Source organism: Macrosteles quadrilineatus, unplaced genomic scaffold (assembly GCF_028750875.1).
Source record: "Macrosteles quadrilineatus isolate MER2022 unplaced genomic scaffold, UCM_ALF_1.0 Scaffold_4__1_contigs__length_99947679, whole genome shotgun sequence".
Lineage (NCBI taxonomy): Eukaryota > Metazoa > Arthropoda > Insecta > Hemiptera > Cicadellidae > Macrosteles > Macrosteles quadrilineatus.
In genome coordinates this window covers 90,019,785-90,033,168 of record NW_026542597.1, presented here as the reverse complement: position 1 = coordinate 90,033,168, position 13,384 = coordinate 90,019,785, and the positions used below count along the sequence as shown (strand labels likewise).

Below are 13,384 nucleotides of genomic sequence, written 5' to 3'. Positions count from 1 at the left end.
TAATTATAATCGTTTTAATACTTATCTGCAATCAATGATACGTAAATCAACATTTATTTCATTTTTATTTGTATTTTATTCCATTTATTTTGCTAGGTTAAACAGTAATATCACGAATTTAAGGATACACATTGCAAAGGAGTTTTTTCCCGAATTATTTTACTTCCGTGTTTTTTATTGTGAAGTGTCACACAGTTTAATGAAAGTCCATCCTAGTGAATGAGTAGCTGGTGTATTATTGAACTGTTGAACATTGACAGGTTTAATTATTAAGACACCAAGAGTTTGAGATATCAATCTTTGGTGGGATTCCTGTATTGTGTTTGGTGATTTCAGATAAACTGTGCCTAATTTACAATGAAAAAATGCATCGCATTTAGTAAAACAACAGCAAACATAAGAGCTAGTAATTCTTAAATTAAATTTACCAATTGAAAAAACAACTACTTAGAGATGGAGAACATTATCTCTGGTCTTGATCTACTGAAATACGAGTTAAAGGATTGAATATCGATTTTATTTATAAAAAAAAAATAAGCGAAATAATTCATGATAAAATTGTTGTTGATTGTGTGAGTCTAACAGTAGAGGACGAAGATTATCTCAACTTGAACATAGTGCGTAGTATCTATGAGCAGAGGACTTGAAAAATTATATTTAAGTTTTGATATAATATCATACGATAATCAGGAAAAGAACCTGTATCCAAGAGAATAGTAAAAAGCTCACGCGCGCGCACTGTTTTAAGTATGTTGTGTACATTTGCGACTTTTCGGGTGCTTCATATTTGGCGCCAGAATGTGCCTTGTTGACCTTCATTATTTTTTTCTCACGCCCGTCCATAACGGATTTATAGTACATCCGCTTGACTAGTTACTGATATTTTAATTCACTCCACAAAATTCTGCCTTAGTACAGTATTTTGTTAACTCTAGACTTCTTTGATTCCTAACAGGACCAAACAGGTGAACAGGACAGTTAGGTGATAGGTCATACTGTCAATATACCTGATTATATAAAAGTAATATCGATAAATAAAATAAACTACAAATGTCATTTTTTATTTCCTGAACCACGAATAGGCAATAACAATACATTAAGAATGAGATAACAGCTGGCTGGAGTGTATGTAATGTATGTAACGCAACTGCAGGTTTGCTGCGGCGGGGGTATTTTCATTTTAAAACATATGTTTACGAAGTCTACAAAATTATTTTACTTTGTTTACATGTCTTCATATTTCAAGCGTATTATTGTGTTGAAGGAATGTTTAACAATCAATAGCCACTTTCACTAATTAATTATGGATTCAATATTAAATGGAAAACTCCTGCTTTGTTTTTATTTCAAAAACATTATAATGAGATGATATATTCTAAACGTTTCTGTTACACAAAATACAGTTAAAATACAGTTAAAATACAAAATACAGTTGAAGCATAGACATGAACATTTGACGCTTACTTTAGTGTTTAATCAATATTTTGTTTAAAGTGGAATGACCTCAACGGCTACTCTGGAACTAACCTGAGAATTAAACTAAAAAAGTTCGTAGAGACAATATATTTTTTCTCTAAAGCAATTACTATGACAAGTTCCAGTGAGCGGGATTTATTAATTTTGTTTGGAGAAGGTTTTAACTAGGTACATTCTGTTTCAAAAAGGAAAAGGGGTTAAGATCATATAGACTAGCATGCATAGTATGAATAAAGTACAGGGCAAAACCTATAACAATAATATTTTGAGGTAGTTTCCTTTTCTTTATATGCATGTCAATGCTGGAGAAACGTAATTTCGTGATTGGTTTCGACAAATGGGTAATCAAACCCTAACCATGCACTGCAGTGGCAAAAATGTTAGTCGTGAGCCGTTGATTAGCTTTTTCAAATATAGATGAATATAAACTCGTTAAATGTTTTAAAATAAAATTATAATATATCAATTGAATATAACATGTAATACTATCTAACAACTAAATGGCTAAAGAGGATGAAGAAACAAATAAATAGGTATTGTAATGTGGTCTCAACCATGGTCTCAACTATGAACCCGCTGAACGTTTTAAATAGGCCTATTTCGATAGAATGTAAAGTCAATCGCACTTTTAGCAGGAATTCCACCACATAAACTTAGAATAAGAGTAGTTTCTATTTTTGTTTCTATTATTTGGACCAGAACCAAATCTAGGGTAAAGTTTAGTCAAAGGGATGCATTTACACTAATTTAGTTTACCTTAACGAAAGGAGAATAAAAGTAGAAATAATAACTGGGCCAGGTCGCTAATTCAGTGGGTTTTACCAAGAACTTAAATTATCTCCACATTTCACGAAGACAATTTCCGAAATTACAATCGGGAAAGCATTTATATCAAAAAATTTTGTTAACTATAGACTACCGGTAAGCATTAAAATGCACAAACATACGCCTGTAAATTAAGTTACCATTCTTCGTAATGTAATGACATATTTGATGTAATATAATGATGATTAAATGCTAGAAACTCAGTTTCTATATCCCGCAAACTGATGCTGAGCCGGCCAAACTCCTAGCGCCAATGCCGCGCCAAGCGATTTTAGGCCTATTTTTAATCGCTTAAAAATGATACAAGCAGGCTCCGTATCAAAAAAAGCTTCAAATAAAAAATAAAATTCATTCTTTGATCTAAAACTTTGCAGCAGGATTTTTTTTCCTGACCAAAAAATAAAAAAGTTCCTCGCTTACTACATTTTTCATGTTTTTTATGGTGTTAAAAAACAATCATCTGTTTTAATTTGCCTAAATAAATTATAACAATTATGTTAAGGTAAAAACTAGCTACATAGTAATGAGCACTGGTTTTTCCAGAAAAATAATATATCAATTTGAAATTTTTATGTTAACAAATAAGTGCAGCAGAGCAGGTTGAGTGAATGTATGTTTGTGTAAAACAGAGAGGTTCATTCGGCCCGTCCGCCTCGGTATCCCGATTGACTTATGGCAGAGACTGTACCGTTGGAGCTTATGAAACTTGGAGGTTATGAACCGCTCTGTTTATTTGATATTTAAAAGTTGGAGTTTGTGAAATTTGGACATTGTGAATCGGTGATTATTTGAAAATTATAGTTTTGGATTTTATGAAATTTGGAGGTTATGAAACGCACTGTTTATTTAATATATTATCGTTGGAGTTTGTGAAATTTGGACATTGTGAAACTGTGCTTATTTGGAAGTTATAGTTTTGGAGTTTATGAAGTTTGGAGGTTATGAAACGCACTGTTTATTTAATATTTTAGACGTTGGAGTTTGTGAAATTTGGACATTATGAACCTCACCCAAACAATCAACCCATATGACCTTGATCCTTCGTGCAATCGTTGGTTATAATCCATCAAAGCAAGCACCATAGTCATACTTCATGTCTAATGTACATCAACCAACTCGCCGGTAATTGAGTTAATTAAGGCTAATTAATTAACGTCTATCGCTTAATTGGTTCGAGTTGATGCAAAGGCAATAATTGATTAGTCTGTCCTTACCCGTGTTTAGATGACCTGGTTTTGTGTTGTCCGTGAAAACAATGTTTTGATGAATTTGTGTACGAGTTGATGTTGACAATTTTTTTGGTTTCCAGAGACAAAATTTTTCTGTTTTTTATTGTTGTATAGTCTGTATGATGTGACCTGTCTCCCAACCTGTCTGGGACTGGTCCAGGCCTTGAACTTTTTATTAGATTCCAGGTAGATGGAGTCTCAGGAGACAGGTTCCATCATACAGACTATAGTTTATAATTTAAATACAGTATGTATACATTGGTTTGCCAGACATTTGGTTTTTCTGTTATTATAAAGTCTGCAATTTCGCAGTTTACTAGGAATTTAATTTCGGTGGCTTAATCTAGGGTGTCTACTCCTATCAAATAATATCCAAAGCGCTCAAGTCATTGAATTAATCAGATGATCGGGTTGACATTCTATTTATATTTACCAGTTGTATGAAATTTTTCATTGAAAATTCTTAATAACCCTCTCATCTATTTTTCTGTTGTCGAAATAGTATTTTCTATTTTTGTTTCCGATACATACTTCGATAATTATGACAAAAAAACATCTAGGACCTTTATGAGACTTCCACAATTAAAGTATTAAGTAAAAATAAGCAATAGAAGTTTAAGGTTACACCTCGGTACTAACCTAACCGAACCTAGCCTTAAATAACCTAACTCTTGACAGAATTTGTAGATTAATCACAACATTTCAAAACAAACTATCCTTTTGATCTAGTTTAGCTAAAAGTGTATTCGAAATCAGTAATTAATCGATAGCTTAACATTTGTGCGTGGTTCAGTTCAACTTCTCTCCACAGATAAAGCTTGACTTGTTTGTGACTAAATTATTATCGAATGTAGTTTTTTTTACAGCTGTAAAAGAAGAACCTGCAAAAGAAACACTTATAAATGTTGTTGTGTAAATCAGATATTTCAGCCCCATTTCTTCACTGGTCACAGATTATCACTGGATTTCTTCCACTCAACAAGTAGAGCATCTAAATATTCAAACCATCAAATGTACTAGAACAGCCTAAACGGTAGAAAACTGCGATTCCGAATTTTCTCCGTCATGCTTTCTTCCCCGGGGAACTCTGCATTGATAACATCAGTCATGTTCTGCTGCATATTCCGAAACACCATCAGGTCGGCGAACAGGTGCGAGTGAGAGGGAGAGAGATATAGACTTGGCAACGTCGCAGTGACGTCACAACCGGTCTTTCTCCAGGTTCTGGAGTCCAGCTCCAGTACAATGAGTCACGTCTGGACAAGTTTGAAGATTCTGGAGTATTCTGTTTACGATGTCCTGGAAATCTTCATTAAGATGATTCCGAAGAAGCTAAGTGTTCTTCTTCCCAAGCGTTTTTTAACGCATCCATTTGGGGCGTTGGGTTTAAAATATTTATATGGATTACAGCTTAAGCATGAGTCATTTACAAGCTCAAGGGACTTAGACTCCAGTATTCTACACACAACTATACTCTTTGAAAATTTACTATAGAGCGATTCAGAAGATAGAGTCAGAGGCTCCAAGTCATAAACTAATTTGGAACAGTAGGTTGGTACATTGAATCATTGAATGAACATCTGCAACCCCTTTCAAACAAACCCAATGGAAACAGGAAACTTAATTTTTTTTGTGTTTACGTCATCGGCACTTTAGTAAGGAAACGGTCCAAACCCTGGGCATCCCACTATCTAACATCAACCTGTCACATAGCAATATTATTTGGTAGTCCAATCCCGAATTGCGCCTGAATATAGAACTGGTCTCGATCTGGACCGAACCAGCAACCCTCAGATTTGAAGGTTAGTATTAACAACTGTGTTTTCCCAGGAGATTTAGAATCAACAAATTAACTGTGGTTCTTTTAAGTTCGTGAAGACAAAAATAACGCTCAGGAAAATCATTTTCACACAAAATTGTCCGTAAAGTTTTTTACTTTCATAGTCATCCGTATTTACGTTCTTCGTTATCGATGAGTTTGATTTATTTTATTTTGCTTTCAAAGCCCCAAGTGTTGCTGGCCAACTTTCTTCACAACGATTTAAATGTGAATTGTAATTTAACAGCTGATTTTTAGCTTTAATGTTTGTACACAGTGATATTGTAAACAAGAAACGCAACAGTTTATGAAAAATGGATTTTAAATAGATCACTTTTTTACTATTGAACCTGACACTTGAGGTAGGTAAACCACTCTCTCTGGTGTAGATACAAATTCAACAAATTATCTTTTAAGTAAATTATAGTAGTATTACAGTAGGTAGTAGTTTTATTCGTCTAATATGTCTAACCATAATCTTTGTAAGGTATTGAATTATCCGTTTTGTTTTACCTCAGAAACAAGGGTTTGAACCTTATTGTTGCATAATTTGGGCACGGGGGTACCCTAGTGTATTTTAAATATCTACGTAGGATTCCTTTAGCTCCAGCAAAAATCGTTGAGTTGGTCCAGAGAATGGGCACCAAGTGATGAGCAGGAAACGGATATAATTGGTGATGCGAATTGCTCAGAGTCCATAACCTTTCTTGCACCACAGCCTTGAACGAGTCAAAGACTCTTCTTTTGTTCACAAAATCTTCGCCAATCTTTGTTCTGCAAAGATTTGAGGTTAGTTGTGAGACCATTCAGCAGAAACTTTACTGTATGTCTATTATGGTATACAGTGTTGTCTAATTGTATTAGTGTACGCCTGCTCAGGACATTATTATACATTTGCATTCCCACTAAGTTAGTGGCCCTACTGCCTATCCCTTCAATTATCAATCTTTCTTAGCTTAGATCAATCCGTGAATTAGCCCATCTCTAGGCCCAGGAAAATCAGGTCTCTAGGCCCAAGGAACTTCTTCTATATTTGCGAATTCTCGCATATGATTGTTGTTGTATAGTCGTCTTTAATATTTTCACATAACTTTAATATATTTTGTCTCCCTCAATCAAGTCAAACCTTCAAGCATATATGTTCTTAAGCATTAATTAAACAATCCTCAAATTAATGGTTTTAACAGTTTGTCCAAAATTATCATTTTTTTCAATATCCAAATTGAACAGTGCTAAGGATTTCTCGTCATATTGTAAAGTCCTATGCGTATGTGTGGTGTGTATGTGTTCGATTTTGGATACGTTTGAGAGAGCTGAAGCCTACTAAATATTTCTCTCAAATGTAAGCGTATTGATTACAACGTATCCATTACTCTTTTGTTTATCAAAGACCAAAGGATGACTTGGAAGTTTACGAATGGATTGTAGCATTTAATCAAAATAGTTCGTTCGTAAATAAATAAACAATAAAGAAATGGTAAACAACAGCACGTTTATGTAACCTTTACATAAACACCTTACTATTGTCTTCAGCTGCTCCTTCTGGAGGATAAATCTACTAGAGTAAGTTTAATCAATGGCTTAACTCATTTGTAAGTTCTCGTTTCTTAAGTTTGGCAACACTGACTGTGTTAGCCAAGGCTATGGAGCCAGACAGTGTTGCCAATTGCGTCAGACGCAGACGTAAAAACCTGGTAATTGCGACAATTGGTCAACTCGCGCCGGCTTAATGTGGACAATGGTTGGTGGAAATCGTGTGAATTACTGTAATTGATTCTTCTTTGTTGCATCGACCTAACAGCTGTTTTGGGGACAAGCGAGGAAATAGACAAAGTCAAAATCTATGAATCGTAATATACTGCGTACACTGTTTCATTGCTAAATATCTAGTCTAACTTTGGAAAACATATTTCTTCCACAGATTTGCCATCATTAAATCGTTAAATGTAATCTTGTCTAGTATAATGAGTGCGTTTTTTTTAGTTATGTTCTTTTTATACTAACTGTAAATCTTTATGTCCAACTATTTTCTTCTCTCATGAAATTTAAAATAAGTTCTTGAAATTGCGCTTATGTAATTTAAAGTCACATTAACAAAATGTCAAAACGCAGCCCTCCTTTTCTACAGAGATAACTAAATTACAATTAATTGTCATCCACTGATGAAAAAATGACTATTCTATTAGATTATGTTTAATGTAGTGCAACACAGTAGTAATAAACTAAATCTTTCGATTTCGCATATTATTTTCAACTGAATACAAGCTGCTATACTCGTGCTTTGCAACGGGAAGAAAATGTGACCTAGAGAGCTAAAGTAATTCTGATGTGTGTTTTAAAATACTACAACTCTATGATTTAGTTTGAAAATATAAACTGATATAATAGTGTAAACCTACTTACTTTCCGGCAATGAACTCCACTTGACCAGACCTTTAAAATGATGTGCATATCAACCTATGCTTACATTAAAGATTATGTACCTACTCCTCGTGGGCCGTCCCCTGGTGAAGGTCAAATAATGAAAATGATTGCAAAAAGTAGTTTTCATACATATAAGTTGATGTAAAAGGTTTGAATTTTATAACGAATTTAGTTAAAAAGATATTAAACCGTTTCCAGACTTTTTTGTCACCCTGTATAAATTACAAAATGAAACTTTGATCAATACCTTACAAAACGTATAGAACCTTTCTTTAAAACCAAACATAACCCTCCTAAATCTACATAAAACGTCACACACATCTTTTTCGAGTAAATAAACAAACACCAGTTCATTGTACTGACCATCTAATTCATTAACTAATTCAATTAAATCATGTAAACTTTCGAAGCATGCCAGGCGTAGCCCTTTGGAAATCAGCCTGTGGGGCAGAGCCCTTAGGAAATTTGTCCATATCAATACTTTTTGGCAAATCTACACACTCTAAGCTTCATTTTGATGCGTCATATGCCTATATTTTTATTTGGTAAGTGGCCTTAAAAAACCGTTTACATAAAATTTTATTGTATTACTTTAATAATATAACAGATGTGAGCCATTGATAAATTTTGTTATAATTCCCAACGGTATAATCAATTTCGAAATCATATCTTAGAATTCAGTCCACATTCGTCGAGGGACCACATAAACCAGAGACTGAAAGTGTGAAAGTTCCAAGAATGTCGGTGTTGAGCCTGGATATTGTTTAGTTAAGGTGTTGTGATGGTGAAAGACACGGTAAAGATCCTACATCAAAGAAAGGGGAAGTGTTTGAAAGTGAAACTAAACTCTGAACTGCTCAGGGAAAATAAACTACCTGAGTCCCCTCGCTGCTGCAAACCTACGTGGTGGGTCGATTTTTTATTTTTACATTGCTATTGAATAGTGCAAGTAGACTTTTTATTCAATTGTAAAATCTAAAACTTGTTTAAAACTATTTCATGCAGGTGACGTTTGAATTAGTCGTTGAAAAAATGTTCTCTTTTATTTTAGGGTAGATTTTATGCCTTGTGCTCTACTCTTTGATTGTTACATGATATTACTATGATCAGCTGATTGACTATCATAACTACGATTTAACCTGCCATTTCGTGTTTATGGTTTACGTTATATTTTCGTTCAACGCTTGGTTTGAACATAACCTAAAGTGTAGTATTTGAAAGATTAATAATTGGTCCTAAATAATGAAGTCAGTGAAAGTGATTGTGAATATATGTGTAAACCAGAGGAAATATCAGAAACTGTAAAACAAGTTTCATTAAACCTGTTAACTGAAAAATCAAGAAAGAAGTATGAACTAGCGTACGAACTGTTTTCCTCTTGGTGCGTAAGTGTAAGTTACAAAATCGTCAGAAAATGTGTTATTGGCACATTTTGCAGAACAATCAACTTGTTTATTCTGTTGTTACTGATTATTACTGTTTATACTTGTACTCTTGAAAATAAGTAACACTTAGGCCTACTTAAAGATACTACGACTACAATCAGCTGGTTCATAATTTCCCATTCCATTCAACGCTTGGGTTAAACCGATTGTGCAACACGAGCGCAAATGTCCTTTCTCACTACAGTAGTTACACAAATAACTATTTCCATACACCTCGTCTTAAAATTGTATCGTTTTAAATTAGTGCATTACTAAAACAACTCTACGTACACTTAGCTAAGCACTATAATTAATCCATAGGGTGAACCATTGATTAAACCATTTTCACGAATTCTATAGTACTTGACGTATTTTATCTACAAACATATCAAAGGGTGCGCAAATCAAACAATGCAAGCTTATAAACAAAAAGTACCTGACAATCAAAACAATGTTTACTCAATCTGTTTCCAACTTCAAAGGTAACATACAGAGAATAACGATTAAAATGGCTGCAATGTTGACATCAGTCAAAACTGTATTGGCCCAATATTGTTCAACTCAGTTCAAAGAATCAAAAGAAATGCTTCATTGTTCAATTTGTTTGAACTGCTGTTTCTTTTACAAATGGAATACTACAGAATGCTCTGTACCTACTGCTACTATTGTGTATTCTGTAGTTATTGCGTATAAAAATACGACAGTATACATCCCGTCATGTTAAAGCTGTGGCATTAACTAATCATACTCCTTTAATTGACCTTTAACAATTTTAAGGCTAGTTTCATTTTGTTTTTAAGGGAATTCGTCGTTTACTCTGTAGTTTCTTATAGTCAATGTACATTTTGGAAATTGGCTGCTGCCGTAGGTCTCTAAGACGTAGACCCGGGACCGGTTTACTTTTTCGTTTTGACATCCCATAAGCCAAAATACTATCTGTTCAAATTCATATACGGTACAGGGTGTCCCTTAATAACTCTTAATTAAAAATCCAAACTGCGATAATTAACATTAGAATTAGTTCTTTTGTTTGAATTTAAATTGTACTACCAAATGTCACTAAGTTAAAAAAGAAATGGTTCTATGCTTCTACTATGTGGGCGTAGCACTCCAGCCAGATGCTACTGCCAACAATGACCCAACTTTCTCCAAACAGCTGATTGTCGTTTTGATTGTTGATTGTAAGGTCAACATGTGATTGTCGTAGGCGGAGTCTGGTCGTGATCTTTCTCTGTCTCTGTTCAGGTCATGGCCTGGTAGTTGTGTCTCGCTTACCGTGCCACGGTTCTCTACTTCATATAAGTAGAGAAAATAATTTGCTTTTAATTTCTCTGAATACGTTCTATGTAATCAATCTTTACAGTGAATAAAATATTAGGATAATGCCCTGCTATCTGTTCTGTACAACCCTGATTTGAAACTACGTATAATAATATAAGGATTCAATTGAAATTAAAAATAATAATTAATAACTTCTGATAGAGACTTTTAAATAGACTAATAAAGTATATATCTACATAACCTCAATTCTCATACATACAATCAAAATAGTGTAATAATTCCTAAAATGCTCTTTAATTTTTTTTTAGATCTTTACAGTTATTGTGTAATGTGCTAATTATCATTGAAAATTAAAATACACTAGTTCCCACTCGTTTTACCTATTGCCTCATCAGAAACATCAGTATTTAGGCTATTAAAAATTGAAATTGAAGCAAAGCAAAATAAGCTGTATCAATCTATTTTACTACTAACATTAAATAAACATAAATAGTCACAGAGATTGAAATAAATTAAGTGATTCGTTTGCTCATGCCTAAGTGGAGAGAGCATACAATTATTAATAAACTATAAACAATAATGGACATAAAAAAGGCCTATAAAAACTTTGCTTTGTTATAATAAAACGTGCAGCAGTATGAAAGTATTAAGATCAAAACCCTAGACAAATACATGAACAATCTATCTTTATAAATAAAATTAGAGTCAAATATAAAAGTCTTTACTTTTCATGTTGTTGCTATGGGTTATGGTATTGAAAAATTAATTATATACCCACCGTTAAGGCTTGGAAGGAATCCCCAAATCAATATATAAAATCCCTGTTGGTCATGTGTTGTTCTTGAGTTCATTTGCAAACTTTGTGTATAGTTTTAGATTAATTATTCCGGTAGTTTGGTCGTAAGAGCGTAAAAAATTCAAATTCCCACATGTAATATTGAGGAACTACTGGGCGCGCCTTCAATATAGTCAATGCAATATAGCAGCAGTGCTGTCCACATATTGCTTGCGCCGTTTTGCAGGCGTTAGTGTATTGTTGTACTATTACGGGCTGTGGAGCTTTCTATAAAAAAATATATATATAGATAATAATTTTTCATAAAGGTGAATAAATATTGCAATACTAGTTGATTTGTACAAACCATTGCATATATGATCGAATATTGTGTAATTATTTGAATATTTTGTCTAAGTACTTTCTTACGACAACTTGAGGGAAGGTAGGAAATTATGGCTTTGTTTGATTACAAAATCAAAAACAATAAATGATGTTATTCATGGATTTATAGTTTTATACATTTTTCTCAATGCACTTTTTTAAGATGTTATGTCGTATGTTTAACCGCCTTAAGCTATATTTTAGGGTCTATTAATTTATTAATTTTGTAATAATTCTAACAGTTTATACTTCAGTCATACTATCACATAGAAAATATTTCACCATGCTACTTCCCGTTTTAAATATAGAATCATAATGTATGAGCAAATTTTACAATAAGTTTAGTTTTTACAAATCATTACGTTTAAAGTTAAGTAGTTTAAGAATTTTAGTACTGTTGTCTCTTGCAAACATTACCTGTCAGTGGCACGAAGAGAAAGAAGAATATTTAATTTTGCTCCTCTTACATTTAACCTATGAAATATTTCATTTATGTGAACAGTTTTCAATATTTTTTTTACAACAATTGTTTTACAATAACTTGAAATTCGTGTACAACACGGTGGATTGTTGCAACGTATCGGAAACATAAGCCATTATTTTCACCGTACACTATTATCTTCGAAGACGAAGATTAAAATTCTTGACAAGTTGTCAAAGCATCCTACATTACCGAATCATGTTTACCATTTTACGGTTGTTTGTGTATAAGACAAAGGTATATACACAATTTCCTTGCACAAAATGATGGGCAAAGCACTCAAATAGACCATACTATGCAAATAAAGAAATTTATATTTTGTAAAAATATTTTAATACAATAAAAAAATGTTTGTTCCAGTGGAGATGCGATGAGCGGAGCAGACTTGGAGGGGAACAGGAGTGAGGTCCGTCCCTTGGCCAGTCTAGGAAACGAAACATGCTTCTTGGACGCCATCCTGGGGGAGATCCTCCAGCCGCAGCTGTCAGAGGCCGTGGCCCGCGAGAGAGCCTGGGGGCGGCGACGCGACGTGGCCCCCTCGGCACCGCCACTGGAGGTCGAGGAAGTTGAGGAAGTGGAGGATGTTACTCCAATAACTCTAGGAGAATGGGAAGTAACAGCTCCAGAAGAAACTCTGGAGGGTGAATCTCATGACGAAACCACCTTGGAAGAAAGTAGTTCTTCGGAAGCTACCAGCGCAAGACTCCTGGAGTTGGTCACAGCTTTGGCCGACACTCTACCTCCACCTCCTCCCGACCCTTGCGAGATGACCAGGTGCGACTCATGGCAGTTCTCCTCCCTCGTGGATGTCCCGGTTCCTGACCATCCCTCGGGAACTTCTAGCCCCTCTACGTGTACTAGTTTCGAGTCCCTCTCGCGTGCCCTGGATGGCTTGTCTACTAGAGCGTCCATGTATTTGCAGAGGGAGCATGCCACGTTGCCTCCACGGCCTAGGTCTGCGTCGCCTTCAGTTCCGGTTCCACCTGAGGAGGAAGACATGGATAGTTTTGTCACAGCTGTGGATGAACCTGAAGATAGCGAGGGGTGAGTTGAAATTGGTTTATGAGTTATGTTGATTTGTAGTAATTAATTGTTGTATGGTTACCGTTTTATAGGTAGTAGGTTTTACCACTGTTGACATTTTCTTCTTGTCCAAGGGTTTGGTTTCCCATTTTAGATAGCATGATTTTATATTTTTTTCTTTCATGTGCTTCATGAGTTTTGGTTAGCCCATAGGGGGACTGTTCTAGGACTTTGGCCTAATCA

At 34.5% G+C, this 13,384-nt stretch overlaps 1 protein-coding gene across 1 annotated transcript in view; it reads left to right on the top strand.

Moving 5' to 3' along the window:
- The window catches only part of LOC128991889 (sodium-dependent transporter bedraggled), a 112,810-nt gene that overhangs the window by 23,015 nt on the left and 76,411 nt on the right, over positions 1–13,384 (top strand). The window contains exon 2 of the mRNA XM_054415152.1: positions 12,479–13,162. Coding sequence (XP_054271127.1) covers positions 12,489–13,162 — 674 coding nt within the window. The 5' untranslated portion in view covers positions 12,479–12,488. The remainder of the gene's footprint in view (positions 1–12,478; positions 13,163–13,384) is intronic.